Here is a 15,641-nt window from a genome sequence, read left to right as displayed (position 1 = left end):
GGTCTAGATTCGTGAGAAGTCTCAGTTAACCCTCAGATTGTCCCCTTATGAACCTAATGATTGTTTCAGTTTGGGGCAGCTTTGCTCCATTGTGGTGTCTTTATTCCAAACTGGAGCAATTCAGTGTATGAGCATCCATTACTGTCCAAATGTGCGTATTTATCTCATTGTTGTTATTCACGGGTGGGAGTTCCACTGTCAGACCAGACTGAACCCTCTCACTCTCCCTGTAGTAACACGGAATTATAGCGAGTGCTTGTGGGACGAAAGTTTGGTGGGTTACGTGTACATTACACAAGGGAATGACCTTGTTGTGATTATAAAATGAACTCTGTGTAATACCCAGTTGTGGCTGCTCAGGTTACCCACATTTAACAATTATTGTGCTGTGGATGGGAGTGAGTGTCTGGAAGGGTTTTAAGTAAAAGTTTATCAGAATTATTGGCTATGATTGTTTGTCTTACAGTAGTGACTAGGGGCCCCAGCTGAGACTGTGGCCCAGGTGTGTTGGGCACTGTACACATGGGCAGTGGGTGAACCCTGCCCCTTCTGCCAGAGGCCCCACGGCAGCCAAGGCCCCCGCACCGTAGGGGCAGGCCCCCAGTCCTCCCGTGTGAGTTGCATGTGGCCCCAGCCTCCCCAGTCCCAGAGTATGGGAAGGACAGGCGGCCACAGTCTCCCTGACCCCGGAGCAGGGGAAGGTGAGCGGTGTGCAGCCCCGCGGCCCCAGCCTCACGAGACTGGAGGGAGCTGCGCTGAAGCGGGGCAGGGCGGGGGGGTGGGGAGAGGGAGGGCTGGGGATGGAGTGTGGCCGGGGCCACATCTGGCATTGCCTTCCCTTGTCTCTTATACCTGCTGCCCATGGCTGTACACACATTGTAGGAGACAGTCTGTGACCTGCAGAGTTTACAGTCTAAACGGGCAACACAGACAAAGGGTGAGAGAGGAAACATAGACACAGAGACTTGCCGAAGTTCACGCACAGCTCAGTAGCAAAGGCAGGACTAGAACCCCTGTCCCTTGACTCTCAGTCCACTGTGCTATCCACCAGGCAACCCGACCTCTCATTTATTACTGTTCTAGCTTATGTGCATTTTCTTCATATTCTCTACCAATCGTGGGGAGCCGCTACATAATCCTGCAGTTTCCTGAGCAGGGACAAAGGACTGGTTCTCCCTTTGATGAACACAGACAATGCCTCTCACCACACACACTGCACAGCAGGGACAAAGGGTTGAATCAGAAGAGCCTCTGGAAGGAGATGAGCACTGCTAAACTGATGGGCAGGGGGAGGCCAAACTCTTCCACTACTTTCACTTATAAAGCTAATTGGAAACATATTTGTGACCCCCCTTGGGGTTTAGAGAGCACGGCCCCTTCAAACCTGTCCTGGGGCAGAGGAAGTGCTGGGTCTTCCAAGGGAGGAGAGTGGAGAGAGGGAGGGACGGGGTGTGTGTGTCTGTAGATCTGGACAAGAGGGCTACAGCGAGAGGCCCTCACACAATGACAGCAGCCAAAAACTTGCCAAAAGCCCAGGAAGGACAGAGCAGCCGACTGGGGACATCACAGGACGGGAGCCATGAGGAGCACCGTGCCAGGTAGGACTCCCCTGAGAAGGACAAACCAGAGCCGGTCCCAGGATCCCTGTCACCCAGAGCTGTATGGGGCTATGATACTGGGGCTTGTGACTCTGTACTGGGAATAAGGAGGGAGGCTGTTAGCTAGTTAAGTGGGGAGGTGGTCGCTCTGTGGGGTTTGCAGAGGGCGGCAGAAGAGGGCACTGGAGGCGTTTGCTGGGGAATGTTCACTGGCGCTGAAGACGAGCAGAAGCACCCAAATCTCACAGCTGCACCAGAACTCTGCCCAGGACCCCTGAACTCTGAGTGTGGACACAGCGCCTGGCATCTACGCTTTCATGTTGTGGTCCCACTGGGCACGCGGGGCCCCGTGTTGGATCTAAGCGTGTTTTCTCCCTCCCGCATCTTCTCCCTGTTGTTTTTCTACCTTCATCCCTCTGTAAATACATATTTCCCCATCCTATCTTTGCTCTACTATTCCCATGGGTGTGCGTTGACACCGGAGGTTTTGGAACAGGCAGGGACACCCCTTGCCTGTCAATCGTGCGTGCATGTGAGGGGTGGGGTGGGGGGGGGTCACGGTGATGGCAGCTGGCTTCAGCAGTATTACTGAGCAAGCTCAGTCCATGTCAGCATACTCATTACAAGCCAGGCAGCAAATCTGGGGGAGCATGTGACCCCCTATGCCCTACCACCACCACCACCATCTGTGCCCTGGGGAAGGGAGTTACCCCGCTGCGCTCCAGTTCACGCTGTTCTTGGGGGGAGCCGCTCTGCAGAACAGACTCTATCTCGGCCACAACGATTCTAGTTACATTTTATTAAGATGATGCTAAAATAAAAATAAAATGGTACAGAGTTTAAGCGTAGAAGTTTCTGCTTATCAGGGAATAACATACAGATTATCAATGGGTGTGAAGTTCGGTTTAGGATCAGATGGTGTAAGGAATACATAATCTGCAATATCCCCAATTTGGGGTAAAAGGTTAACGGGTCAAAGTACAGACATTGAGATATGAGGGTATGTTGTTCATTGTTAGGATATAGATATTCAGGCCTGTCTGTAAAGGCCTATACTCTAAGAATTTAGGTGTATTCTTATCACTTGGCTAGTTATAGAGGTATAAAAGAAAGAATCACTTTAGATAAGCTATTACCAGCAGGACAGTGGGGTGGGAGGAGGTATTGTTTCATATTCTCTGTGTGTATATAAAGTCTGCTGCAGTTTCCACGGTACGCATCCGATGAAGTGAGCTGTAGCTCACGAAAGCTCATGCTCAAATAAATTGTTTAGTCTCTAAGGTGCCACAAGTACTCCTTTTCTTTTTGCGAATACAGACTAACACGGCTGTTACTCTGAAACCTGTCTGCCACTGTAAGATCCTTCTCTTACTGTGACAATCTGAGGCCCTGTTCTTAGGCTAAGGCCTTTGGCTAAGCAACAGAGGCAGCCATAAGCTGGGAAGCGAGGGGTCACCTCCACACATTCCAACCTAGTCACATTGAAAGAAGGTGCTATTGGGCTGTTAGGAATACAATCCTGTCCTGATAATGCCTATCGCCTCCAGAGAAAGAGAAGTTCCTAGAAGATGTAAAAGGAAACTTAGTTTGATAGCATCCTGTCTGGCAAGAACTCACTTATCAATAGCTGGAATGTGAAATCCTCACTTCTGTATTGTCTTGTCATTATAGTTCCCACTTTGCTATTGTTTGTCTGCATAATCTCTCTCTGGTTCTGTGATTGTTCCTGTCTGCTATATAATTAATTTTGCTGGGTATAAACTAATTTAGGTGGTGGGATATAATTGGTTACATAATCATGTTACAAAATGTTAGGATTGGTTAGTTAAATTTCAGGAAAATGATTGGTTAAGGTATAGCAAAGCAGAACTCAAGTTTTACTATATAGTCTGCAGTCAATCAGGAAGTGGGTGGGTGTGTGGGTGGGGGGAATGGGAACAGGGAATGGGGGTGAGGAAATTGGAATCATGTTTTGCTAAAGGGGGAAATGGGAACAGGGAATGGGAGTAAGGAAGTTGGAATCATGTTTTGCTAAAGGGGGAAATGGGAACAGGGAATGGGAGTAAGGAAGTTGGAATCATGTTTGGCTAAGGGTAGGAATGGGAACAGGGACACAGGTGTAAGGCTCTGTGGTGTCAGAGCTGGGAAGGAGGATACTAAGGAAGGAAACTGGAATCATGCTTGCTGGAAGTTCACCTCAATAAACATCGAATTGTTTGCACCTTTGGACTTCGGGTATTGTTGCTCTCTGTTCATGCGAGAAGGACCAGGGAAGTAAGTGGGTGAAGGAATAAGCCCCTTAACATTCATATAATAGCTATGTTCAGGTGTGGAGTATAACGATGATGAGGACGGATTTACCCTCATTTGGTGAGATTTAATGTTCAGTGAGTTTATGGTTCCAGTTCATATGGTCCAATGGAAAAAGTCTCTCGGTTACTAAAGCCGACAAAATACTTGCCAATGCAGAATTACGGTTGCCCAGCAGGACCTGGTGCCTTTCCAAAATGCAGAGAGAGGCTAAACTTAAACTCCTAAAACCCAAGAGATATAAAGTAACGGCACACACCACCCCAGCCCTGCCACCTGGACGCTGTCTCCCGGGGCTGGCAATAAGCTCTGGGAATGATTCAGTGGGGGCGGTGCCACAACACACAGGCATGACAGAGACCGTGTTCGGAGTCACTGTCGTGACTGGGGGAGGGATAAATTCAAGCTGGCTGGCAGAGCTGTCACTGCGATATGAGGAGAGGTGCATGCACCTTGAGGGATCACGTATGCGTCTCATTTCAGTGCTGAGGTCTGTAGGCTGTGTCAGTAGAAGTGCACAGAGGTGTCTTCTTGCCACGCCATGGGGATTGTCAGCAGTCTGGTGTTCGTTGCACCTGACCTAAACCTCATGTCACGGTTACAGACCTAGCTAGACATGTGCCCTTGCTGGTCTCTCTGGCATCTTCAGGGGTCAGGCCTCCTGCCTTTACCAGTCCTGGGGAGCGGGGGGAATTCCTCAATTCTCCCCTTCTTATACCAGGCTCTGGGCTACAGAACTCTGTGTATCAACCACTGTTACCCTGTGGGTGCCAGACACAAGCCGAGATCAATCCCAGCTGTCTGGCCCCAGGTGTGCACAAAATTGTCTGGCCCCGGGTGTGCATAAAAAAGTGGTACTAACCACAACATGCCCATATCACCAGACTTTTTATTGGTGTTTGTGTATCTCATTAATTCCTTGCTCCAATGAACTCAGTCTTAGCCCACTAACCCTGTCCCAGACTCCAATGTGTCACAGAAAATTTCAAAACAATCGGAGTAAGTTTCTGGATTTTAGAGCCCTTAGAAAAAACAGCTGTTAAATAGTGAGCTAGAGTAAACCTTAACCAGAGCAGAGCTACTGTCCCACTACAATGAGACATATCAGGTGGCATCTCACAATGTCCCCCCTGACTCCTTTTATTACCCTGCTGAAGATGTCAAAGTGTCAGAACAAGTTACTGACCTGCCACCTGTAGTTCCAATAAAGCATCTTCGTAAGAGGCACTGGACTGAAAATAACAACTGTACTGCCCATCATCGGAGGGTCTGACATCCTGTATTCTCAGGGAAACTCTCCCACTGGTGATGTCGTCTTTCAAGAGCTCAGTTCTGCCTCGGTATTCCAGCATCTGCTCTCCGTACTGATCCTGCCCACCACGATACAGGTGCACCACTGCAGAGTCCCGGGATCGTAACCATCCCACCTCCATGTTCTCAGCGCTCATCCTGGGGGAGAGGTGGCAGGGCAGGACGGCCTCCCCACCTAGGGAGGCAGTGACTGGATGGTCAGGTCCAGTCACTGTGAACTGTGCTGTGAAATGAGTCAGGGCAAAAAGAAAATTAAATTGGAGAGGAACCAAGACAGACAGGAATGTTAGTGCAGCAGGAGGCGTATTGCTAACTTTGAAGTCTTCAAAAATCAGGAGATAGCCCCCCACCCAAATTATGAGATTGGCTTAAAAATAAAGAGATTTTTAAAAAATCATAGGTTTCAGAGTAACAGCCGTGTTAGTCTGTATTCGCAAAAAGAAAAGGAGGACTTGTGGCACCTTAGGGACTAACCAATTTATTTGAGCATAAGCTTTTGTGAGCTACAGCTCACTTCGTCAGATGCATACTGTGGAAAGTGTAGAAGATCTTTTTATACACACAAAGCATGAAAAAATACCTCCCCCCACCCTACTCTCCTGCTGGTAATAGCTTATCTAAAGTGATCACTCTCCTTACAATGTGTATGATAATCAAGGTGGGCCATTTCCAGCACAAATCCAGGGTTTAACAAGAACGTCTGGGGGGGGGGTAGGAAAAAACAAGGGGAAATAGGTTACCTAGCATAATGACTTAGCCACTCCCAGTCTCTATTCAAGCCTAAGTTAATTGTATCCAATTTGCAAATGAATTCCAATTCAGCAGTCTCTCGCTGGAGTCTGGATTTGAAATTTTTCTGTTGTAATATCGCAACTTTCATGTCTGTAATCGCATGACCAGAGAGATTGAAGTGTTCTCCGACTGGTTTATTCTGGTCATGCAAATTGGATACAATTAACTTAGGCTTGAATAGAGACTGGGAGTGGCTAAGTCATTATGCAAGGTAACCTATTTCCTCGTGTTTTTTCCTCCCCACCCCCAGATGTTCTTGTTAAACCCTGGATTTGTGCTAGAAATGGCCCACCTTGGTTATCATACACATTGTAAGGAGAGTGATCACTTTAGATAAGCTATTACCAGCAGGAGAGTGGAGTGGGAGGAGGTATTGTTTCGTGGTCTCTGTGTATATAATGTCTTCTGCAGTTTCCACAGTATGCATCCGATGAAGTGAGCTGTAGCTCACGAAAGCTTATGCTCAAATAAATTGGTTCGTCTCTAAGGTGCCACAAGTCCTCCTTTTCTTTTTAAAAAATCATAAAATCGGTCTCTGCCTTCTGATTTCTGAACCTTTAAAGATGACTTGGGTCACATTTCCAAGTATTCATCTGCACCAAGATGGCCAGAAACGTACTTTAAAACAAAATGAAAGCTGAGTTTCTCAGCTAATCACAGGCCTCCGGGAGCTGTGGCTTTAAGAACCCATCAAACAGCATGAGACTCGTGACAAAGTTCTGTGAGCTGGTAACACTGAGGAGGCATCTACACTTTGAGCTGGAGGTGTAATTTCCAGTGTGGGGAGACATGCACCCACCAGCTTTGACTGAGCTAGCGTGAGAAAGCGTAGCCGTGGTGGTGTGAGCGGGGGGATGGGCTATCTCCCCAGGTATGATCCTGCCCAGGACCCTAGGTACATATTCAAGGAGGCTTCTCATGCTACTGTGTCTACTCTGCCATTTATGGCACAACACCTTGATCAGAGCTAGTGCAGGTATGTCTACCCCATCTGGAGACAGCAAGGAGCAACATCTTACATATTAAAGGCTTCGACAGTGCTAACTAATGGCTTCATGGGGAGGGAGAGCTGGAATGTTGGAGGGGAAGGGGGGCTACACGTTGTGAGGGATGGTGGGGCAGGGGGTGGAGAAGGAGTCAGACTCAGCAGTTTTCTCTCACACTTACAGTCACTGTAAGCACCAGGGAACTGTCGAGATGCTGGGACATGGACTGTGTCTCCAATTTCTTGAACCAGCCCTGTTAGCAACTACACACTCTAAACCCTTCAAAGCACAACCATTACCCCCATTGCACTGTAACAAAATGTACAGGTAGGGTGAGGAGTGCTGAGGAATGACATAGCAACCTTGTGGCCTAGTGGAGAGACCACTGGACTGGGACTATTCCTGGCTCTTCCACTGGCCTGCTGGTGATCTTGGGCAAGTCTCTTCACTGCTCTGTGCCTCAGTTTCCCCATCTGTAAAATGGGGATAATGAATAAAGTTCCTTGAGCTCTATTGATCAAAACTATTATATAAAAGCTAGGGCTTTGTGTTATTATCTAGCCACAGTCATATATCAACTGCAAATCTAAGTGAGGACTACAACTGCCTAAATGACCATTAATGTCTATTACTCTTTCTGTTCAAGAAACTAGGCAAGACACAGACAAAAATCTTTGCTAATGCAAAGTTAAGGTTCCCAGGGGTATTTCAGGTCCTTCCAGAAAACAGTTCAGCAAAACTCAGGACTCTGAACACCAGCAAATACAAATTTAAGGTACAGGCCAAAGCAACCTTAACTCTGCCCTCCTGAGAGATGATCCAATACACCACCTCACACAGACCTGCACTCTGCCTGCACAGATAAGGCACATCACTCAGGGATCAGGGCATATGACAACTGTAGCACAGAGTCAAATGCCTTCTCCTTGCTAAGCCCTGGTCTACACTGGGGGGGGGGGGGAAATCAATGTATGGTAGTCAACTTCAGCTATGAGAATAACGTAGCTGAAGTCAACGTACCTAGATCGACTTACCGCAGCGTCTTCACGGCAGTGAGTCGACTGCCGCCGCTCCCCCATCGACTCTGCTTGTGCCTCTCACAGCGCTGGAATTCTGGAGTCGACGGGAGAGCGCTCGGGGATCAATTTATTGCGTCTAGACTAGACCCGATCCAGCGGGTAGTGTAGAAAACTTGTTTTTAGGGGAGCTGCTCTGAACAGGAGCTACCAACCCTGTTCTACACTGAGCTACTGCCCAGAAACAGCCCCGCACTTGTCACATTTTACAAGCCCTTCATCCCTTTTAACAGCCCCTTCACCCTCACTCTGCGTCAATGAAGATTTTTGTCAGTGAATGTGCCAGGTGGCAGGAGGAGCACGGGAGTGGGGGGGGACACACTCTCGCACTAGCAGGAAGGGGCAGAGAGGAGGCTGGTGCTAGATTAAAGCAAGGACCATAAAGGAAGTGGAGACACCAGATCTAGGGGAGAAATCCAGGCCCCACTGAAGTCAATGGGAGTTCTCACCCAGGGGTTTGGCTGGCAGGAGTCCATCGGACAGCGTTAGGAGGAGGGATATTCTGGGTGTGCCCTGAGCTGCAGGGGTGTCCAGTGTGACCCTGGAAGGGGTGACATGGTCACTTCTCTCTGTATGTGTGAGGAGCTGCAGGGCAGCAGAGCTCTGTGTGAGAACAGGCAGCAAACCCAGCGAGGAGGCCAGTGTCCCTACCTGACGCTAGCCTGTGAACCTGTAGACTGAGGCAGAGAGCGACGTAGCCGGGCAGAGTGGAGCTCACTGTGGAGCTGCGGGAGAACGAGGGAACCTTCCCCGTCATCGTAGCTGGGTCTGGGTACAGAAGAAACAAACAAAATCAGACATGCAGTGACTGGCACAAGGGTTAGCCCACCCTGGTGTGCATGTCTGCCCAGACGCACAAATTCACTCCAGCATGGATCCTTCAGGAGATGCTGAATCTAATTGCTGGGGGAGAGGGGGGTGGAGTGAAGAGTTTGTGCAGGCAGAGCCTGAACCAGCAAAAGAAACACTGATATCTATACCAAAATCGCACAGGGCATGGTGGATAAGGGCTACACCAAGGACACGCAGCAGTGATACGTGGAAGTAAAGGAGCTTAGACAATCGTACCACACGACAAGGCTAGCGAACAGCCACTCTGGTTCCGAGCCACAGACATGGGAGACTAACGATATGCACCCATAACCACCTGCAACAATGTTTTCATCCCATGAGGCATTGGGACCCTAGCCCAGAATTCCAATCTGCAACAGGGACTGTGGGATAGCTACCCACAGTGCATCACTCCTTGAGTTGATGCAACCCCTGGCAGTGAGGATGTGCTCCATCGACCACAGCCACCTAGTGGGGACATGCAAAATAGCATTTGTGAAATCGGATGCTCAAAGTCGAATTAAATAAAATCGACCTAATTTTGTAGTGTAGACATGCCCTTATATTTGACAGTCTCTTAGATGGTAATAAATTATGGGAAGACGGTGACCTGAAGAACAGCTCCGTGTGTCTCGAAAGCTTGTCTCTCTCACAAACAGAAGTTGGTCCAATAAAAGATGTTATCTCTCCCCTCTGTCTCACTAATATCCTGGGACCGACATGGCATGCATGTTAATAACTGCTTTGTGAGGAAAAGAGAAGTTACTGACATAGGCCAACTCTGTTGTTGTTGTTGCTGTTGTTGATAAAGTCCAGTCATGTTTGCTAAGAAGACAAAACAAGACAAACGCACACAGAAGGGGAGAGACAACCGGAGTGTCTCTCCAGAGCTTCTATCTTGAGCGCTGCCCCTCACTTGCAATTTCACTGCTGGAGAAACACAAGCCCAGCACCTGGTGGGACCTGGGCTCTGAGACCTGGCAACTTGTCCCAGCAGCAAGCTGTTTAGAGCATTGCTTTTAGCTGCCTCTCTCATAACCAGGGCTGTCCTTAGGATTTATGGGGCCCTATGCAGGGTTATAAAATGGTGCCCCAGTGTGTCGAGGGGGCACAGCCCCTGGACAAAACCTGCTCAGGGGCCGGGTTGTGCCAAGGCAGCCCACTCGTCCCACAGGCAGAGCCCCTCGGCTGCTGGCCAGAGCCGGTCCCCCGCAGACTGTGTGAAGAAAGAGCGAGGCCAGGTGAGTGGAGTGAACCTGCCGTGACTCACGACTATGCTCCCTTCTCTCTTGGCTCAGCCCGGCTCCTCCACCTACCTCCACGTACCTCCGACCAGCTGATTTTTGCAGGCCCAGCACTGCTGACACCCAGTTATGGCCAGCAGGGAGCAGGGACGGGACAGACGGCTGGCAGCACATGTGCAGACAGGCCTGCTCCCCCTCCTGCACCCCTAATCCCTGCACCCTTTACTGCTAACCCCTGCGTCCCCCTCCTGCACCCCTAATCCCTGCACCCTTTACTGCTAACCCCTGCGTCCCCCTCCTGCACCCCTAATCCCTGCACCCTTTACTGCTAACCCCTGCGTCCCCCTCCTGCACCCCTAATCCCTGCACCCTTTACTGCTAACCCCTGCGTCCCCCTCCTGCACCTATGTGGGGAAACTGACCTGGATACACAAAGCAGCTGGCATTGCTGCTCACTCCCCCCCAGGACTGCTGCTCCTCTGCCCCACGCATCCCTAGGGGGCTGTGGTGGGAGAAGCAAGGAGCAACATCAGGGCTCTCTGCATCCAGGTCACTTTCCCCGCCTGGGCTGCATAAGTGGAGAGCAGAGAGCAGCAGCTCCTGATGCCTCCTAGCACAGCCCAGGTGGGGAAAGTGATCTGGATGCAGGGGGCCTGTCTGTGTGTGTGTGTGTGAGAGAGAGAGAGAGGGAGAGAAACCAGCTCACAAAGCTGGCCAACACACCAGCCATGTGCTGCCCCCACTAAGAGGGAACCATCCCATTATCTCATCCATCACATTTCTCATAGGAACTACCAGGGTTTGAATTACATTTTTGCATGAAACTGGGGAGAATTTAAAAACTATTTAAAACATTAAAAAAAATATAAAATATGAAAAATTCTATTACATTGTATTTACAGTATCGTTATTCATACTAGACTTGCTAGTCCTCCCCTCCCCCTCGCCCCCTCAGGCAGAGAGGCACAGAGATTAGGATCAGGACCAGCTGTGCCCCCAAAAGACCAGGCCAACCCTCCAAACTGGACCCGACCCACATCCCTCCCCAGACCAAACTGGACCTGACCCTCCCTAAACCAGGGGTGCTGGTGGGGGGATGGGGAAGGGGGAACTGGGTCTCCACCAGGGTTGCTGGTGAGGGCAATGCGGGAGGGGGAACTGGGTCTCCCCCAGGGGTGCTGGTGGGGGTGATGGGGCAGGGGGAACTGGAGGATGGTGCAGGGGGAACTGGGTCTCCCCCAGGAGTCCTGGTGGGGGGGATGGGTCAGGGGGAACTGGGTCTCTGCCAGGGGTGCTGGTGGGGCTGATGGGGCAGAGGGAACTGGGTCTCCTGCAGGGGTGCTGGTGGGGGTAGTTGGTAGTTGAGGGTGCTGGTTCCTCTGCATGGAAGCCAGGCTGTCACAAGGCCCAATCTCGCTTGCCCTGTCTTCTTTGTCTCTCCATTCCACCAGAGCTCTGTGTCTGCGTACCCTGCTCTTCCTAACCTAACCCTGACACCTCTCTTCTTTGCTCTCAAGACACAGCAATGTTGTGCTCCCATGTTCAGCTTCCCCTGCAGCTAGGTGTTAATATTTAGTCATTGTGGTTTCCATTGTCTCTGTAGGGTATGCCATTCCAGTGTGTTGATTCTAGCTCAGAAAGTCCTAGCAGCTCTATGTCTGAGATACCTACCTTCATCTACCATGTCCCAGGGAGAAAATCAATTCTTTCCCTCAATGGATAGTGCTGCCAAGGTGATAGGTACAGAGTCGTAGATAGTTCATAAAAATATTACAGACAATTCCCACTTTGTCACATCTCTTTCCCCTTTGACATCAAACTGAGCGAGATCTCTTCAACCAGTGACTTGGGAATGTTCATATCTCCTGCTACCTTGGAACTCAGATGCCTTCCAAGTCCAGGTAAAACCACAGATGTTTTCCATAAATGCCAAAACCAATTTCCCATCCATATGGTAACTTTTCTACCAGGCAATTTCAAGATTCTTACAGCACAGACTTTCATTACTCAAACAGACTGTTTTCATAACAGAGTTCAGAGCAGTTTCACAACCTTCCTTGGGTCTTATCTTTGGGATGACACTAGCAGGGTGAACATGGGGAGTTTTCAAGGGCCTCCTGCCACCCCAATGCCTTGAGGGTTGAAACCGAGACAGGAACCTGCCACTATCCCCTCCCACTCATCTTCCAGGGAGTGAGGAGGGCCGTGAACCCACCTTCCTCCATATGTCAGCCAACTTGGCTGCAGCCTTGGGGTGTCTTTACCCCTTGGTTGGGGTAGGGAGTGACCCTCTGAGTATTTGGGAGGATTGGATAGGGAAAATGCTCAGATGCAGAAAAATATGCACCTGTAAACTGTTACTGCAAAAATTTAGGCACCAAGTGATTGTAGGCACTGCAGGGTTTGGCCGCAGTTGAGTAGGGTTTTGTGAATCCCAGTGTGTCCTGATTCTGGGATTTTTTTCTAGGTACTTAAAGTGACAGGCACCTAAGTCCTCTAATGAATCCATCCAGTGGTAAGGAAGGGGAGTCACACACGGCCAATAACATCACTTAAGGAAGTGATTCACTAACCACAGCTCACATCAGGCAGCAAAATAGCAAGAGCAAATGAGCTCTACTGCAGGGCCCCAGGCTCTGCTAAAGCATAATGAATCAGGAAAGGGAAAAAACGTCTCTCAATCTTCAGGCTAGAAGCTCTGCGGGGCAGAGACTCTGCCTCATTGTACGACTGGAATGGACTAAGCACACTGTGGTGTTACCAAAACCAAACACTTACTGACCATCATGTGTGTGCGTTTCTGCAGCCAAATTTACACTCCAAGTGTGGGAGCGGCAGTTTACCCCTGACAGACCTGGGAAAGGGGTCCTGGGACACTGACCGCTCATCTGAGTGTGTGTGTGGTTGAGGAAATACCAAAGGAATCTAGTTCCAGCACTGGAAGATCCCTTACCTGCTGAGTCCTGCAGGGACACTTCCTCCAAGCGGACTCAGGGTCCTTCAAAGCTCTCAGTTTTTCTAGCATCCATGAGTTCGTGTTTCCTGTGAAACCTCCCTTTGCTGAGGCAGTTTCATCCATTCAGCACAGGAGTCACAGCCAGGGAGTTTCACTCTGTCCTGTTCATTCGTGGCTTTTGTTAATTTACTGCACTTGTAACTGAATGTCCGGTTTCTGCTGCTCCCACCAGCTGCAGAAATGAAAGTAACAAGATAGCTGGGAAGTTATCCTAACAGGAATCCTTGTCACGTGCTGCGTAAAGTACAAGGATCAAAGTCCTCTTAAAGAAACATCCCCAGCAGTGCTAGTGAGTGACAGATTTGGAGCCGACCCACTCACTTTGGCAGGTGACACTCAGCTCTGCCCTGTTTTTTCCTGCTCTCTGAGAATCAGTAATATAAAAAGAAATTGCATGTAAAGCCACCGTCCTCCAAGGTTTTCGTCTCCTGGGGGTGAGGGAAAGAAAGCCTCACATTTTCCTGATTGTGAGGGGTGTGGCAGAGCCAGGCGCTGCACAGACTCTCAGCTAGAGACCTGGGGTAATTGATGAGTTTTCTTGTGCAACCAAAATACAACAGATTGTCCGAGCCCCAGGCCATTGTCCCTTCATGCAGCTGCACAGTCTGGGACATTGCTGGCCTGGCAGGGCCTCTGGGGGTGAGAGTTCTCTCACACCCCATGTCCAGGGGATGCCTGGCCTGTCTGCTGAGACTTCCAGACAACACCTGCACCAGCACGAGTCATGACGGTGGACTTTGTGCTGTGGACACCAGTTCCCTAGGTCGACTAAGCTCCACTGAACTGTGCTGAGTCACTGACCATTTATAATGAAGGGTTGTGTTGTCGCAGGCCAGAGCAACTGAACCCATTCAGACTATCCCAAAGCAAAGGAAAGATAGGAAGACTAGTAAGAAGGTACTCTGCAATCCTCTGCCAAAGGTTCCTTGGGAGGGCTGCTCTGTTTCTTCCCCCATGATAGGAAACTTTGCCACACCAATTGGTAAATACTTCTGCAGGCACCACAGCAGCACATAAGCAAGCAGCATATGGACACGGCCTGCAGTCGCACGCACAGAGGAGCTTCACCCTTGCATCCTCAGTTACTCTCATGAGTGAAATAAGCTACTGGAAAACAATGCCAGTATTCAGAACAGTGTCTTGTAGTGATAACTCATTTGGATCAAGGGTGAGAATGCACTCACAATAATGCCTCTGTGTCTTGAGGTCCTTGAGGTCTCCTCCTGTACACCAGCAGAGCGGCTCCATTTGGTAAGGATACAAAACAAGAGAATTAAGGAAAAGATGTTCCAGGAGGTGCTGCAATTCTCAGGTGCTTTGGATTGTAAGCAGAGAGCATAGGGAGAAGCTATCAATGGAAAAACTGTGAATGGATAGTCAGGATAGGAAACAGGCAGGCGCACAGGAGGAAACTTCTTTGTCTTAGCATCACAAATGTTATTCGGAGCACACAGGTGCTATGACAATGGGAATATTTTTCTCACTGAAGTCTAATCTGCCAAAAGGCAGTGCCAGTGCCTCTTTAAGCAACCAAAGACACATTCAACAGTCATTCTGCACCTGCTGTGTCTGTTGTTGAAGCACTCATTGCTGCAGACTTCAAAGTTCCCAGTGTAAGGCTTCATGAGCCAGAGAAGCAAGGAATAGGCTGGGTCTCCAAGGTTCACAATTGGCATTTCCATATCGCCAATGGGAATCTTCTGGTCTGGAAAGAAAGTCCCTGTTTGCAGCTTTCTGTACTGGCCAGCGTTCCTGACGATGCATGTTTCATGCACCTTCCCAGAGCAGCCTGCATTAATGTTGGTGAAACAACCCTGGTATTCCACCAGTGCTTGCAATACCATAGAGAAGTACCCCTTTGTGTTGATGTACTCCATCACAAGGTGGTCTGGGGCCAAAATGGGGATGTGTGTTCAATCTATCGCCCACCGCAATCAGGGAATCCCATTGCTGCAAAACCACCTGCTATTTCACATAAATTACCCAGAGTCACAGTCCTTTGTAGCAGGAGGTGATTAATATTTGGGGGAGGTGATTAACAAGCAGGAGGTGATAAACTTGCCTCATTGCAACCCCCACAGTGGACTTCCCAACTCCAGACTGATTTGTGACTGATTGGTAGCAGTCTGGAGTAGCCAGCTTCCACACAGTGATCGTCATTCCCTTCTCCACTATTAGGGCATCACCCATTTTGGTGTCCTGGCTCTGGAGGGCAGGGGCAAGCAGAGGTGCTGGACAATTTGTATAATGGGGGTGCTGAGAGTCATTGAACCAAATTGTAAACCCTGTATATGATGGAAGCCACTTCAAGCTGGGGGTTCCTGCCGCACCCTCAGTATCCCTGGTAGCAGCACCTTTCCAGACATCAGCTCCAGTCATTGGAATTCATTGAGATTCAGCAGACTCCTGCTCTCAGAAATCTCCTTCCTTGTAGGTCCCAACAGCCCACAACTTTGAAAACTGCCACTGAGCACTCC

At 49.5% G+C, this 15,641-nt stretch overlaps 1 protein-coding gene across 1 annotated transcript in view; it reads right to left on the bottom strand.

Moving 5' to 3' along the window:
• Positions 1-13,374, bottom strand: part of LOC311530276 (butyrophilin subfamily 1 member A1-like) — a 50,571-nt gene extending 37,197 nt beyond the window's left edge. Inside the window, exons 1-3 of the mRNA XM_084646730.1 lie at positions 13,102-13,374; positions 8,725-8,841; positions 5,095-5,442 (exon numbers count right to left, since the gene is read on the bottom strand). Coding sequence (XP_084502856.1) covers positions 5,095-5,442; positions 8,725-8,830 — 454 coding nt within the window. The 5' untranslated portion in view covers positions 8,831-8,841; positions 13,102-13,374. The remainder of the gene's footprint in view (positions 1-5,094; positions 5,443-8,724; positions 8,842-13,101) is intronic.
• Positions 13,375-15,641: the final 2,267 nt, after the last annotated feature.

The sequence above is a fragment of the Lepidochelys olivacea genome, assembly GCF_965140295.1.
Source record: "Lepidochelys olivacea isolate rLepOli2 genome assembly, chromosome: 14".
NCBI classification, from domain to species: domain Eukaryota; kingdom Metazoa; phylum Chordata; order Testudines; family Cheloniidae; genus Lepidochelys; species Lepidochelys olivacea.
The sequence above is the reverse complement of the archived record's forward strand: the minus strand, read 5'-3'. Positions and strand labels throughout refer to the sequence as shown.